This window comes from Hemitrygon akajei, chromosome 8 (genome assembly GCF_048418815.1).
Source record: "Hemitrygon akajei chromosome 8, sHemAka1.3, whole genome shotgun sequence".
NCBI classification, from domain to species: domain Eukaryota; kingdom Metazoa; phylum Chordata; class Chondrichthyes; order Myliobatiformes; family Dasyatidae; genus Hemitrygon; species Hemitrygon akajei.
The window spans coordinates 17,356,645-17,374,159 of NC_133131.1; the positions used below are offsets into that span (position 1 = coordinate 17,356,645).

The 17,515-nt window shown below is 35.4% G+C and overlaps 1 protein-coding gene across 1 annotated transcript in view; it reads right to left on the reverse strand.

The window, feature by feature from the left end:
• Nucleotides 1–17,515, reverse strand: part of LOC140731515 (nuclear pore membrane glycoprotein 210-like) — a 138,018-nt gene that overhangs the window by 89,636 nt on the left and 30,867 nt on the right. Inside the window, exons 6-9 of the mRNA XM_073052985.1 lie at nucleotides 12,684–12,816; nucleotides 10,062–10,220; nucleotides 8,032–8,100; nucleotides 7,084–7,190 (exon numbers count right to left, since the gene is read on the reverse strand). Coding sequence (XP_072909086.1) covers nucleotides 7,084–7,190; nucleotides 8,032–8,100; nucleotides 10,062–10,220; nucleotides 12,684–12,816 — 468 coding nt within the window. The remainder of the gene's footprint in view (nucleotides 1–7,083; nucleotides 7,191–8,031; nucleotides 8,101–10,061; nucleotides 10,221–12,683; nucleotides 12,817–17,515) is intronic.

Sequence of the window (17,515 nt, forward strand, 5' to 3'; positions counted from 1 at the left end):
GTTGATATTTGGCACTTTTTGCATCGAACAGATAAAGAGTACTCATTTTTTTCTTATGTTCATCATACATATTCCAGGATTATTTTTTTGTTGATAGTCAATTGATTCCATTGGTTCAATCCAGTGAATATAAAGAAATTGCTGTTTCAAATCATGCTTTTGTGTTTTTATCTTTAAATCTTCCAGGTGTCTCCCAAATAAACAGATTCTGGCATTTTAATCCAAATCTGTTATTTGATAAGGAGTTTTAAAATTTTTTGGAGAGACAAATTACTCTTTTTTTTAAGAGAATACGCCAGAAGAGACTTCTAGTCTTATTTTATGGGATGCTTTTAAGGCTTATATTAGAGAAAAAAATATCTCTTTTACCGCAAGTGTTAAGAAAAAAGCTAGTATGGAGAGAATTGAATTAGCCAATCAGTTGAAATAATTAGACCAAAAATATGCTTTAGCTCCAGATCCTGTTTTATATAAAAGATGTGTTGAAATTAAAACTAAATACGATCTGCTTTTAAGTTATTCAATTGAAACTCAACTTTTAAAAGATAAAGTCTGTTTTATGTTCATGGAGATAAAATGGGTAACCAATTAAAGAGCTCTATAGTTAAACACCAAATTAAAGAAATTTGTAAAGCTAATGATGATAAAACATCTGATCATTTAGAAATAAAGGATACTTTTAGAGAATTCTATTCTAAACTTTATAGTTCTGATCCTCCTAAAGATAATACTGTAATGAATAATTTCTCAGATCGATTAAACATTCCTACACTTCCTGATGATAATCGAAAATTGCTGGATCAACCCATTTCTAATGAGGAAATTGCCGAGGTTGTTCAATTGGGGAAGGCTCTGGGTCCTGATGGATTTTCTGGAGAGTTTTATAAGGCTTTTTCCTCTTTGCTTATACCTCATTTATATTCAGTCCTTTCGGACTCTTTTAAATTAGGTAGGTTGTCACAATCTTTTTATGAAGCCTCTATTTTGCTTATTCTAAAAAGAATAAGAATCCAACTGAATGTTCTTCTTCTAGACCAATTTTCTTACTTAATGTTGATACTAAAATTTTATCTAAACTTTTGGCTCATAGGATTGAAAATATTTTGCCATCTATTATTTCTGATGATCAGACTGGATTTATCAAAAATTGATACTCCCACTTTAATATTTGTCATTTATTGAATGTTATTTATTCTCCTACTAAAGAGATATCGGAATGTGTGATATCCTTAGATGCTGGGAAAGCCTTTGATAGGGTTGAATGGAATTATTTATTTAAAACTTTAGAAAAATTTAACTTTGGGCCTGATTTTATTCAATGGATTAAATGCCTTTATCTATCTTCCTCTGCTCAGGTTCTTACTAACTCTCAGAATTCTAAACCATTTAAACTTCAACATGGAACTAGACAGATTGTCCTCTGAGTCCTTTGCTTTTTGATGTGGTCTTAGAACCTTCGGCTATTGCTTTCCGGGTATCTAATGATATCACTGGTATTTTAAGGAGGGGTATTACCCACAAAGTCTAGCTTTATGCTGATGACCTATTGCTCTACATCTCTAATGTGATGCCTTCTTTACCTTCCGTACTTTCTTTACTCTCCTGCTTTAGTCAGTTTTCAGGATATAAACTTAACTTTCATAAGAGTGAACTTTTTCCTTTGAATAATTTGGTATTAGTTAATACTAACCTTCCTTTTAAAATTGTAAGAAATCAATTTACTTATTTGGGCATAACAATTACTAGGAATTATAAATTCCTTTTTAAAGAATTTTTTTTTACACTTCTGAATTATGTTAAGAAGGCACTATCAAATTGGTCACCCCTCCCTTTATCATTGATTGGCCGAATTAATTCTATTAAAATAAATATTTTGCTTAAATTTTTATATTTATTTCAGGCCATACCTGTTTTTATTCCTAAGTCCTTTTTCAATTCTCTGTATTCTATTATATCTTCTTATATACAGAAAAAGAAAATTTCTCGATTAGACAAAGTTCATCTTCAAAAAGCTAAAAAGAATGGAGGTTTAGCCATACCCAATTTTAGGCTTTATTACTGGACATTCAATATACAGAATCTTACATTTTGGTTATATTACATTAATCGAGAGGACTGTCCAGTCCGGGTTTCTTTAGAAGCTAATTCTGTTAATTAATTTTCCATCATTTCTCTTCTCGGATCTTCGATTCCTTTATCTTTAAGTAATTTAACTGATCATTTTGTAGTTAAACACACTTTGAGGATTTGAGTACAATTTAGAAAATATTTTGGTTTATTGAGTTTTTCACTTTCAAGTCCCTTTTTTCGAACTATTTTTTAAACCTTCTATGACTGATGTAGTTTTTAAAGAGTGGAATAGATTGGGAATTAAATGTTTTCAGGATTTGTTTGTTGGAGATAGTCTCTCTTCATTTGAACAACTGTCAGCTAAGTATAGCCTACCCAAAATACACTTCTTTTCGATATTTACAAATTAGAGACTTTTTGCGTTCTCAAGTACATAATTTCCTAAAAGTCCAGATAAGAATTTACTTGATACAATTTTTAATTTGAAACCCTTCCATAATGGATCTATATCTAATATTTATGGTATGTTGTTGGGAATAAGAAATATTCCTTTAGACAAAATTTAAAATCTCTGGGAACAAGATTTACAGATTCCAATTTCTGAAGATACTTGGAATGAAATGTTTAAATTGGTTAATACTTTATCATTATGTGCCTGTCATTCCCTTCTACAATTTAAAGTGGTTCATAGGGCCCACTAAAGATAAGCTGTCTTGTTTTTATTCTGATATATCTCCCTATTGTGATAGATGTAACAATGGAGAATCTTCACTAATTCATATGTTTTGGGCTTGTCCGAGTCTTGAAAAATACTGGAAGGAAGTATTCCAAACTTTTTGGTGTTTTTTAAAGTAAATTTTAAACATAATCCTTTGACTGCCTTATTTGGTATTGTTGGAGGAAATGATATTATTTTGGAGGCACATGATTTGCACATTTTGGCTTTTATTTCTCTTATAGCCAGGAGGGCATTGTTGCTTAAGTGGAAGGATGGCACTCCGTCTACTCATACTCATTGGTTAAATTATGTTATGCCTTGCTTAAATTTAGAGAAGATTCACTGTTCAATTTCTGAACCTAGACAAGATTTTTTAACATTGTGGGGACCTTTTTTGAATTGTTTTCAAAATCTTTGATTTGCTATTAAGCACAGATGTTGGCTAATATTATGTTTTACTATATGATAACAATTCTTTTCCTTTTTTTTTAACCAAACAGCTGTTTTTTTTTCTTATAGTGGGTTTAGATTTTTTGTATAATAATATTACCTTTTTTCAATATTATGGTTAAATTTAATTTATATGGCTATGTGGTAATGAGACTATATTTGTGATTCCAATATATTGTAATCGATATATATTATATATCCTACTGTACTCTGTATTCTTTTATGTAAGAAATCAATAAAAATATTGAAAAAGAAAGAGAATACCACAGATCTAGTTCTTAGCAGACCAAGAATCTCTTGGTTTATGCATGGCTTTTGATTTAGGTATGTCTGGTATGTTCTTGAAGGCACACGCTCATCCATATAGGTTTTGATGAAGTCGGTGAGAACTGTGGCATATTATTCAGACTCAAAGATGAATCCCTGAATATTGTCCAGTCCACTGACTTAAAGCAGTCCTGAGAGCTCTTCTCCACTTCTCTTGACCATACCCTCTTGGTCCTCAGCACTGGTGCTGCGGTTTTTAGTCTCTGCCTATTCACAGGGAGTATAAGTACAGTCAGGTGATTAGACTTTTCAAAGTGTGGGCATGGGATTGCACAGTAAGAATTTTTGATGGTGGTATAACAGTGATCAACTGTGTTGGGTCCTCTGGTTCCACAGGTGATATGTTGGTGGTAATTGTTCAAAGATTTCTTCAAGCTGGTTAAAATCTCCCACAACAATAGGGAAGACATCAGGGTGTGTAGCTTCACACCTGCTGATTGTGTTGCTCAGCTTCTCCAGTGCCAGCCTGATGTTGGCCTGAGGTGGAATGTATACCACTACCAAGATGATGGTGGAAAACTCCCTTGGCAGATAAAATGGACAACATGTGGCTGTTAGGTCTTACAGGTCAGGTGACCAGGCCTGAGACAGAACTGCCATGTTTGTGCATCACAATGAGTTAATCATCAAGCATATTCCACCTCCTCTGCCTTTAAGAGACTGTGTAGTCCTGTTTTTGCGGAGAATGGTGAAGCCATTGAGCTACAGTGCTGCGTCCAAATGGTAGGTGTGAACTATGTTTCCATGAAGCAAAGTACATAGCAGTCTCTGATGTCCCTCAATCAGGTATAGCAATCTTGCTCTGAGGTTGTCAATTTTATTTTCCAGAGACTTTACATTCACCTGCAGGATAGTCGGGAGTGAAAGTCCAAAGCCTCTGTGTTTCAATTTAACTTGTAAATCGTTGTGGCATCCCTGCTTCTGCTTTCTTAAAAGGAACTGCACTTGCAACCTGAGTATGTTGTCCAAGGTTTGTTGATTTTGCGTATTGATAATTCTGTTTACACATCTTAAAACTATATTGTTTACTGAAGTACCCATGGCTATGACTGTGAATTTCAGCTGCAGTAGTCCTAAACAAGAATATTTGATGGTTTCCATCGGAGCTGCACACAGCTGCACTCTTAATGGCGCAGTTTCGAGCCATTGGTTCTTTCCAAGTTAGTCTCTTTGGATCTGAAATTTTCACTTTTCTCCTATATTATTAAAATCATGAATTTGCTTCTAAAAGCTTAACAAATACATTTGCTAATGTAAATTCTGATTAAATCTGGACAAAAGAATTACAGTATCAAACTTCCCATTCCAGTATTAAAACCATGTACCAACTACTATTAAGCAGTTAAAATTATGCATATTCAAGAAACATGAAAAGGAAAGGTTCAGAGGGATATGGACAAATGCACGAAGACTGGAATGGTAGGCAACTTGGTTGACATAGACAAGTTGGGCCTAAGAGCATGCTTCTGAGCTGTACAACTCTATGACTCTGAACATAATTCCAGAAATTAATCCTGCCATTGTCTTAAACACACTAAAGTAGCATATTGTACTCTTCCTCCAAACTTAATTTCAGTGATGTCAATGAAACGAAGTTGAGCAGGTGTGATCTTCTGGCATTACAAAGTAGTGTGCTTAGTGCTCCCAACAAAAACTTTAGATTTTGGTATCTGTCAGCAATACATTCTGAAAGCTATATCTTCTTCATGTACATTCTGCAGATTGAGGTGCATTCAATGGAAAGGTTTTTAACTAACTTTTATCCACTGAAATTAGCATTTGAAAAATCACAAGCAATGTACTGTATTGGCTTTCTGTTTTCTGATATTCAGATTTGCAAACTGTGCTAACAAGTAAGTAAAAGCATTGTTTTACAGAAAGTGGATTTAGATAGTTGGTCTTATTTTGTTTACACAACTGACAGTAAATTAGAATCTCTGATTCAATTTCAATCCCTAAAATGTAAGTTACCATAAAGAAATCTCTTTCCTTATTAATAAGCATTACATAACCAAAAAAAGTATTATCAAGAAATAGTTGTGAAGAAGATTCAAGTCTACAGAATTGACTAAGATAAGATTCCCTTCAATTAACGCATTCCATAAAACTGTTTATCCCCTGAAGTTAAAACCATGAGAAAGACTGGCTAGGAATAAATTCCTGAAGTGTTATTAATCTCCATTTTAAGCACAAAGTGGTTATGTTTCAGATTCTTCTTTATCTGCTATTTTCCGATTTTCTGTTCATCTATATTACATTTCATAATCACTTTTGCAAATTACAACATAATACTAAGATTTATTAAAATATCATACTTATCTCTATTTATTGATTCTCATAAAATATAAATTCACCATTGTTGTAGGTAAATTCTTAGACGGCAACGAGGTGTTAGAAAATTAGATGGATCAGTTGGTTGGGTGGTGTCGTAACAACACAAATTTGTACTTAAAGTCATCAAGACCAAGGAAACAAATGCAGACTTCAGGAAGGGAAAGTTGGGAGAACGTGCACCAGTCCTCATTAAGGGGCCAGCAATGGAAAGAGTGAACAGCTTTAAGTTCCTATTTGCTAACATTTCAGAGGCTCTGTCCTGGACCCAAAACATGGATGTATTTATGAAGAAGGCACACCAATAGGAGTCATTAGGAGTCTGAGGAGATTTGTAATGTCATAAAAGATTCTTGCAAATGTCTGTAGATGTACAGTAGATTGCACTCTGACTGAGGAATCACAGCTTGGTATGGAGGCTCCAATACACAAGATTTCAAGAGGCTGCAGAGGATTATAGTCATCCAGCTCAATAATGGGCACTATCCTCCTCATCATCAAATGCACCTTCAAGAGGCACTGCCTCAAAATGGCAGCATCCACCATTAAAGACTTTCATCATCCAGGGCATGCCCTCTCCTCATTACCACTAGAAAGGAGGAGGTACAGCAGCCTGAAGGTGCATACTCAATGATTCAGAAACAACTTCTTCCCCTCAGCCATTAGATTTCTAATAGTCCATGAACCTCATAATTCCCAACCTTTGTACTGCTTACTTAATTTATAATTTTTAGCAATGTTATGTCTTTGCACTGTACTGCTGCCACAAAACAACAAACTTCATGTCATATAAGACACTGATAATAAATCTGATACTGATTAACAATAATTTTTTTTTAATTCAAGGAAGAAAAGTCAAAAGGTTATATATATTTTTTCCTTAATGTACTGGGTTCTTGATGTTGGAGTCCTTTGCAATAAGGATTTCTTAAAGAATGGAATTTGCAATTGCTTAAAACTACAGAATGTCTGCAAAGATATGGCAGGTGAGAGTACCATCTCTACATTGCAAAATAAATCAGTGGTAAATCTTGGCATTCCTAGGTAAAATTAAGTTAATCTATAATAAGTGTTAAAAACATGAATAACATCTAAAATTTGAAATGGATTAAGTATTTGAGTTTTATCCTCAAGGACATCCATACAGAAAGACATTCCCAAAGGTCATAACTGAATTATCAACTTACATCAGATAAATAAACTTTATTACTCTTTTTGTCGTAAACTTCCACAGTAAATTCATAATTTCGTCCTACTTCCAGAACCCATCTTTCTCCAGGCAGGACAGAAAAACCTGAATTAACCGAAAGACCAAAGATTAAATTACTTTCAATTTTAAATTACACTCACTGTGGAAAACCACCTCTAGAATACATATTTTAGAAAATCCAACAGATCCATACTTGATTTTCTTTACATTCCTTATAATGTGTGTGCTCTATATGAATCAAGAAAACAAATGTACCTTAAAAGCTTAGACATCTGATCCTTATACCATATTAAATAGTTAACAGCTGGCAGAGAAACAGTGAAATTATAATCTTGAAACCAAAGTTTAACCCGTTTAAGTGATATTATACTAATGCATCTTTTAAAACAATTTTTAAAAAATCATTTATGTGGTAGAAATTGCAAAAATAACTCGTTCAAAGTTTATTGTGGAGTTAAAGCCGGGACAACTTTATCGTCTGATGGACAAATTAGGATTCAAGTACCTTATGTATCAGGTCAGTTTGCTAACAGCTCAAGTTCCGAATTTACAGCTGAAATCTTTTCATCTAATATTTCTTATATACTGATACAAAGATGTTTGATCTGTATTGCTTAGCTCCACTGTGAAGCAGTAGCTCTTGAAGAACTACTCCCTGTAGCTGAGATGGGCTTCCATCTGGCTACATTATCATCGTGGAAAAGTTTCCTAGCATCATTGTTATGCAGAAAATTCACCTCTTAGAAAATGATAGACAGGAAATGGCTGTTACTGTAGATACCAAATCAGCAGAGCTAATTTAATTGAAACTAAGTACAACTAAAGTGGGTTATACTTTAATTTATTCCACTTAAATTAGACAATTTAATATTTCATATCTCAGTTCAATGAACATTCTGCCAGATAAAATCAATATAATACCAACCTAGAAAACCAGCTTGGACAACGTATATTGTACAGTTGGGTAGATGAGAAAGTCCCTGCATGTGAATATCTTTATTTTAGTTAAACCATAATAAGCCTTGTAATATTTTTTTAAAATACAGAATTACAAATAATTAGTTACTCAGAAATTATTATATGCTCTTTGTTTATTATCCAAGACGTAATACTGCATAAGGAAATCAAAAATATTTTAATAACATACCAAACCAATGTTAAAATCTAATACTGTAGTCATAATAGTGCAGCATTTCAAAGCACAAGTCTCTGACTTCAGCCTTTATGCAAGTTGACTTCATTTGCTGGCTAGTCTAGATTCATTTATATGCACTGAGACAGAATTAATTAGTATTTCATATTAAATATTCCACCATAGAAATATGATCGTTGAATGATAAAATTTCACATTTAGCTTGAATTTGACAAATTTAAGTCCAAAACTTCAGTTTTAACCTTAAATAAATAAAGGTACGGTAATTATATTTATGTGAACAGTCAATTAGTTAAGACAGATTAGGCAAGTTAAAATAGTCCTTAGATAACAGAAAAAGCTAAGGTTAGAATTAGTTACAAGAGTTAACAAGAAATGGTTTATAAAGTTAGAAAGACAAATGTCATTAAGGAATGGAAGAACTTTAGAAACCTGTAAAAATTGACAAAATGGGGAAAATGAATATGAAAATAAACTGGCAAGAAATGTAGAATTACAGTGCAAGAATTTCTACAGTTATGTAAAAAGAGAATGTATTGCATCCTAGCAGTTCATTCAGGTAAATATAGTACACCTAGATTTCTAAACAAAAGGATTATTGTAAGAAACATAAGATTATATACCTGAGGTTAACATATTAATATGGATAGTAGACTGATCAACAGATAACAAAAAATAAATAAGCACAAATGAGTAGTTTTAAGTCAATGACTAACAAGTGGGATGCCTCAAAGATCAGTATTGAGGGCTCTGCTATTTACAAGCTATATTAATTAGATACAAGAACTGACAAAACATTTGATGACAATTTGAAAAGGTACACAAAGGGTCTTTTCAGATTTTGATCGGTTAAATGAGTGGGCAAAAAGATGGCAGATGGAATCTGGGGAAGGGAAATGTATAGAGATTCCATGGAACCACACCAAGAGGGCAACATAAAGTCTGATTATATTTATATATATCTCTCTCTCTAAATATATATACACACACACACACATACATACACACCTGCCCAACAGGTGGGGGAGTCAAGGTTTACTATTAAACCTTATATGCTCTGTGATCTAAAACTTGAAGTGATCTAATTCATATAAATGAGATTCTGTGACACTGTATGATATTTCATTGCAAGTTAAATCTGATTTGACTGGTTTAAAAGGCACAATGCATTTTTAAGCTGAAAAAGAACAAATTCCAATCATAAAATTAATTGATCTCAGGAAAAAAAAGGTATGGCATGAGAAAAGCAAAACTAAAATTATGTAACAGATAAAAAACTTAAGAAAATGATTACTTGGAAAGTTTTCCACATATTTTAAGTATTACTGTACCTACACAAGAAAGTAAAGAAGTAGCATCTCATTTTCCGCAAACATTGCTTAGAGACTCACGTTTGGTCAGTTGCACTAAATGAGTTAGATAATAGCACAGCATTTTGTACTTTGCCGCTGAAATTTGAATATCTTTTTATTTCAAACCAGCTTTTAAAAAGTTAAATAGTATTTATGCATAGATTTAAATATTCCATCAAATAATAAAATGGATAGACTACATACTACTTTGTTAATGATGAAATTGTAGATTTATCATAACTATCAATTTTCTGTCTTTAGTTTTCTTGTGCAATCACAAAATACACATCAACAGCACATGTTCTGTAATACTAACATACTATGCTGATATGCTGAAAGTGACAGATTTTACAGTAATATGAATTTTTTTCCACTTTAGTATGTTACTACAGGAAATAAAATTATCTGAACAATGCTGTAATAGAAAGTATGTTTTTGAAAAATGGATACGTTTATGGGTAAGAAATAAGATGGTCCATCCTGTATGGACTCCTAAGACAGTGGAGGAGTCAGAATCCAGCTTTGCAACTGTTCCATTTCTTCCTCCAGCAGAGCTCACTTCATTAGTTTGTAATTTCAATCTATACTGTTCAGATGGCATCTTGACTTCTAAAAGAGTATTAAGAAATAGATTATTCTAAACATTATACACAGACAAGTTGAAGTGCAGAGACATGTGTAACTGGTGAAATCTGGACAAAAGTTGTCTCATTGCCGAGATATAATACTTACAGTACAACTGGCCACATTTCTTATAGCCATTTGATGATGGTTTATCTAATCAAATTCTTTGTTTAACAAGACATTAAAATAACATATACTAAGTTTCCTTGGTCCTCAGCTTATAGGCAACTGACCTCTGAATTTGGCAATAATCCCTTGCAACTTTGACCACCTTCAACAAAATTCTACCACCAGGCAACCTTCCCCTCTCATGCCAGCAATGCAAAGAGGTCATTTACTTTGCAACTTCCTGGTCCACCCTTCCATGTCCATCAACAAAATAGAGGTACACTACTGATGAGGTTACTATGGGAATAACATTCTCTTCCATAGATGCAGCAGGAGGTGGGTGGTGGACCTTTTTTGAAAGTCATAAAAGCACAAAGCTGATGCTTTGGAAGGATTTTGTTTTAGGATTCCAATTTAGCACTTTTAACAGGGTAAAATGTCCTGTGTGTCTCAAAGTGTGTTAACAAAGTTTTGACACAAAGATACATGGGACGTTAGATTATGTGACCAAATGTTAGTGAAAGGAGCATTTTAAGAAAGAATGCTAGGTAGGCATAGATGTTCAGATAGGGAATTGTAGACCAATAGTATATCAATTAAGAATAACAGTATATAAGTGTCTAGAAATAGAGGAATGTGAAACTAGGAAAGATTGCAGAGATGAGAACGGCAATGCTAAAGATAGCTTTGAAAATAAGTATTAAAATGTGAAAATTCAGATGCTGCTTAATTGGAAGCTAGTCAGCTAGTAGAACAAAAAAAGGAAACCAGAAAAAAATTGACTTGGTAAATACCAGGAAAGCAATCAATGTGAAAATAAAGACAGTTCATTTGCTTATAGTTAAAAGTGCATCATGTAGACATTGTATTCACTAGAACATTTTTTTACATCAGGATTTGGAATTTACTTCCAGGTTGCATTGTGCAGGAAGATTTAAATGTGCTTTCTTTTGTTCTATATGTAAATGGAGAAATATTTGAAAGGAAGCAGTTTCCAGGGTTATGGAGAAAACATGAGAGTGACTAAATGGACAGAGCGAGGATGGACTCAATAGGCCATATAGCCTCCTTCTGTGCTGTAACCTTTGATTCTGAAGGCTGGTATACTCAATGATGATAGGATGGGTCCCAATTGTCAAAATGCAACTGAGACTTTCGCTGTGGAGTATCATATATGGAAATAAAGTGAGGACAGAAAATGAAAAGCATATTGTGAAAAAATATTGGTGAAATTTTATCAGTCTAGCCATACCATAAACCTATCACTGAATATACATCCGTAAGACTACAACAAATTGACTCGATACATAGGAAGTCTATTTGCTTCTAAAATGGATAAAATATTCATTTAAGGTCTACCAGAAATCAGCAAAACCAAAAAGAGACCCTGGCCAGTTTCCCTGTACACCTAAAGATACACATGTTTCTCTATTACAGAACATCATTGACAGACATTTGTAGATTAATCATTCTCAATATTCCTACAAGGCATTTAATGGAATTGGAAAAAACTCCAAGGCTACAATATTAAGTTATATATTTTGTTCCTTTCCCTTCTCCATTTCTTTTGTTATTAGTATCATTTAATGATATAAATAACAATAGTTGAACAGAGTGAGGTTAAATGTGTGGGAGTGTTACCACATTGCTGAAAGTAACATATAGAGAACAATACTTTTTTTTGTGAAATTCAATACATGTGAAACTTGTATCCAGATCTCTTGTGGCTAGTATATTAACAAAGACCAAATGTAAGCCAGTTGTTTTTTAACACACCAAAACAGATTTTGCATAACTTCTTTTTTTGCAGTATTCTCCTTAGCAAATGTAATTTTCATGTAAATTTAATGTAGGTTTAAAGATGAAAATACCACGTCCTGTATTTTTATCTGAAGACCAGGACGAGGTGTGGCAGTACACCACTTATTATTTGCAGGGAATCTGTACAAGGGGTATTTTTGTGTCACATTATATGGCTTAGTTGGGTGCATATTCAGGCAATTATGAATCAGGTACTTCATACAGTATTAGCCAAGGTACTCACTCCATAGCTATTTAATGAGAGATTTAAAAAAATCAAAGAAATTTCACTTTTGGTTCAATGTTTTAATTCATCGCTAAAGACTAATGCATTAAATTGGAAAATGTATTTTAATAGCTCAACTGTTGGTATATATGTATAAAATGCATGTGTTAATATCAGTACACTAAAAGAAAATTGTTCTTTAGTCTAAAGTTGTTTTCAAGTTATCCCAAAAGAATGTATTACATTATATGCAAAGTAACATACACAGTTCTGCTTATGGCAGATTTCTACTTAGTTTGCCAATAGGAATTTACCTGTCATTTTTCCATTTACTAATTTAGCAACTTTATAGTGAATAGAAGCTCCCACTAATAGGTAAACATCATGTGCGGGACTTAAAATTATGTTTTCCAAAATAATAAGGCGTATTACTGCAGCAGGAACGTGCTAGAAAACACAAAATCACAAGTTAGAATAACTCACCACCTCTAATCAACATCCTACCACATTTCAGGCCATTAAATATTTTATCAAGCGATAAAATAAATCTATTGAGGAAGTTCGAATCTGAACCTGCATGAACTTCAATCCAATATACTCCCATAGTAACAAAACTGTAATAATCAAATCTATGATACCAGGGATCAAACCACTGTGTTTAGTACCCTGTTGATCAAAATTAATTAACAAATTGTCAAGTTAATTACAAATAAAGAACCCCCAACACAGATTATAAGGCTTAAGAAAGAAATTAGGAGAGCCAGAAGGGGCTATGAAAAGGCCTTGGCGGACAGGATTAAGGAAAACCCCAAGGCATTCTACAAATACAGTTGGCCCTCCTTATCCATGGGGGATTGGTTCCAGGACCCCTCGCGGATACCAAAAAACATGGATGCTCAAGTCCCTTATTTAACCTGTCTCAGTACGGTGCTCTTTAGCACCTAGCAGAACCCTGGACCTTATTTAACCTGTATCAGTGCCCTGGACATTAGGACCTGGCGGTGCAGCTCTGAATCCGCAGTGTTTCTGTTCACGAAAATAATCACGATCGCAATTGAAAATAAAGTGGAAATAATAAAGTGATCAGAAAGAGGTGAAATGCCATCAGTCATTGGAAAAGCGTTAGGCTACAGTCGGTCAACGATCGGAACAATTTTAAAGGATAAAGTGAGAATAATGGAGCATTTGAAAGGCCCTGCCCTGATGAAAGCTACAATTATTACTAAGCAATGCAGTGGTTTAATTATTGAAATACATATGTTTCTTAAGTGTTTTATATGCATAGAAAGGTAAAATATATGCTATATACTAAGACAAACGTTTTACTAACTGAGGCTACATAATACTGGATGTAACTGTTCCGACTTCAAATCCGACTTAAAGACAGACTCAGGAATGGAACTCGTTCATAACCCGGGGACTATGTGTACTTGTGAATCATCTCTAGATTACTTATAATACCTAATACAATGTAAATGCTATGTAAATAGTTGTTATACTGTATTGTTTAGGGAATAATGACAAGAAAAAATAGTCTGTATATGCTCAAACAACGAGTGCCGGAGAGAGAACTTCCGGGTTTTCCCGATCCGCGGTTGGTTGAATCCACACATGCGGAACCTGTGGATAAGGAGGGCCGACTGTATGTGAAGATCAAGAGGATAAGATGTGAGAGAATAGGACCAATCAAGTGTGACAGTGGAAAAGTGTGTATGAAACAGGAGGGGATAGCAGAGGTTCTTATTGAGTACTTTGCTGCAGTATTCACTATGAAAAAGGACCTTGGTGATTGTAGGACTGACTTACAGTGGACTGAAAAGCTAAGAAAGAGGATGTGCTGGAGCTTTTGGAGAGCATCAAGTTGGATAAGTCACCAGGATCGGACGATTAATCTACTGTGGGAGGCAAGGGAAGAGACTGCTGAGCCTCTGGCGATGATCCTTGCATCATCAATGGGGACGGGAGAGGCTTCAGAGGATTGGAGGGTTGTGGATGTTACTCCATTATTCAAGAAAGGGAGTAGATATAGCCCAGGAAATTATAGACCAATAAGCCTTACTTCAGAGGTTGATAAGTTGATGGAGAAGATCCTGAGAGGCAGGATTTATGAACATTTAGAGAGGTATAATATGATTAGGAATAGTCAGCATGGCTTTGTCAAGGGCAGGTCATGCCTTACGAGCCTGACTGAATTTTTTGAGGATGTGACTAAACACATTGATGAAGGTAGAGCAGTAGATGTAGCGTATATGCAAGGCATTCAGCAAGGCATTTGATAAGGTACCACATGCAAGGCTTATTGAAAAAGTAAGGAGGCATGGGATCCAAGGGGACATTGCTTAGTAGATCCAGAACTGGCTTGCAGACAGAAGGCAAAGAGTGGTTGTAGACGGGTCATATTCTGCAGGAGGTCGGTCACCAGTGGAGTGCCTCAGGGATCTGTTCTGGGACCCCTGCTCTTCCTGATTTTTATAAATGACCTGGATGAAGAAGTGGAGGGATGGGTTAGTAAATTTGCTGATGACACAAAGTTTGGGGGTGTTGTGGATAGTGTGGAGGGCTGTCAGATGTTACAGCAGGACATTGATAGGATGCAAAACTGGGCTGAGAAATGGCAGATGGGAGTTCAACCCAGGTAAGTGTGAGGTGCTTCATTTTGGCAGGTCAAATATGATGGCAGAATATAGTATTAATGATAAGACTCTTGGCAGTGTGGAGGATCAGAGGGATCTTGGGGTCCGAGTCCACAGACACTCAAAGCTGCTGCGCAGGTTGACTCTGTGGTTAAAATAGTATACGGTGCACTGGCCTTCAACAATCATGGGATTGAGTTTAGGAGCCAAGAGGTAATGTTGCAGATATATAGGACCCTGGTCAGACCCCACTTGGAGTACTGTGCTCAGTTCTGGTCGTCTCACTACAGTAAGGATGTGGAAGCCATTGAAAGGGTGCAGAGGAGATTTACAAGGATGTTGCCTGGATTGGGGAGCATGCCTTTTGAGAATACATTGAGTGAACTTGGCCTTTTCTCCTTGGAGCGACGGAGGAAGAGAGATGACCTGATAGAGTTGTATAAGATGATGAGAGGCATTGATCGTGTGGATATTCAGAGGCTTTTTTCCCAGGGCTGGAATGGCTAGCACAAGAGGGCACTGTTTTAAGGTACTTGGAAGTAGGTACAGAGATGTCAGGGGCAAGTATTTTGCGCAGAGAGTGGTGAGGGCGTGGAATGGGCTGCCGGCGATGGTGATAGAGGCGGATATGGTAGGGTCTTTTAAAACATCCTGAACAGGTACAAGGAGCTCAGAAAAATAGAGGGCTATGGGTAACCCTAAGTAATTTCTAAGGTAAGGACATGTTCGGCACAGCTTTGTGGGCCTAAGGGCCTGTATTGTGCTGTAGGTTTTCTATGTTTCTAAATTGACTGCAAAACAATAAATCTGATTTTGTGTAACACAGCAGCTGTAGAATCTCTTGTGTTTATGAGTCTGATTCTGTTATATGTTAGGTTGTATTAAATGGATATCTTAGCAGGAGACAGATAATATTCCATGTGGTCGGAAGAGTGTGAAACTTGTTTTTAAATTCAGAAAAGCAAAGTGAACAATTTGGTGCAATAATATGTTTCTTTAAATTGGCAGAATGTAAATGAATTATAGGAATGAGTTCATAAATTAATAGTTTAGTTATCAAAATGCAGCAGTTGTTATGTCCATACTGGATGTCACAGAACCAGTGGACCACTTCTGTTGAGAATTAATCTGCATGTAGTATCAACAATCAAATGATTTATAAAAACAGCAATAGCTATATGTAAATAAACTGGAAGCATATCTCCACTAATAAGGTTGGTTGCTTCACAAAATCAGCTTGAACCCCTTTGAAAATGTACATATTGAAAAAAATTAACTGACAACACAAAAATCCACCTAAATGTAGCCAAAATACAAGTTAAATGACCAATAAATAAGAATACTTTCTTCAGGAGAAGTTCATATTTTAACTCCCTACAATTACATTTTGTGATCATTTATTGTTTACTATTAGCTTATTAAGAAAAAGACATTTGGATTTATTTATTTATTGAGATACAGAATGGAATATGTCCTTCTGGCCCTTCGAGCTGTACTGCCCTCAACCCCCCGATTTAATCTTAGATTAATCACAGGACAATTTACAATGACCAATTAACCTAGCAACTGGTACATCTTTGGACTGTGGGAGGAAACCGGAGAACCTGAAAGAAACCCATGTGGTCACAAGGAAAATGTACAAACTCCTTACAGGCAGTGGTAGGAACTGAACCCGGGTTGCTGCTACTGTAAAGCATTGTGCTAACATGCCATAGTTTATAGCACATTTTCAGTAGTTTATAGTGCATTTTCATTTGTGTTCTGGCATCATTGAAAAAGAGCCCAGGGCCTTTCGAACTTTTTGACAGGCTGCAATCATAACAATTTCTTGGGGACTCGACAGGGGCCAGTAAAAAGAAGTGAGGTGTAATCAGAGTGGCCATTGTTGTAGTGGATAGTGTTAAAATGGCCAGGCTTTGGCTTAGTGGGCTTAGGTGAGAACAGGCGTAGGCTTGAACTTAGGCTTGAGAAGTTAGAAGTATAACAGGTGTAGGCAGAATAGTAGTTAAGGCATTGGAATGCCCCTCCTGTAAGCTGTGGGATTGTAGGGTACCTAATGGATTCCTTGATGACTGCAGGAAATGCATCCAACCACAGCTCCTGACTGGTAAGGTCAAGGAAATGGAGCTGGAGGTGGAGCTGGATGTACTCAGGACCATCCAGGAGGCTGAAAACTTCACAGATGAGATTTTTACTGAAGTGGTCACACCCAGACAGCAGGCTTCAGACAGTAAATGTGTGGCCATCAGAAGTAAGAGTAAACAGAAGTAAACCTTCTTTATAGGGCCCCTACCCCCTCCTTCTTTAGTCCTGACGAAGGGTCTCGACCTGAAACGTTGACTGCTCCTTTGAACGGATGCTGCCCGACCTGCTGAGTTCATCCAGCTTTTTTGTACGTCTTGATTTGACCACAGCATCTGCAGTGCACTTAGTGTTAACAGAAGTAAACAGTTAGTGCAGGGTTTCCCTGTGGCCATTCCCCTCTGCAACAAATATAGCCCTTTGAATACTGC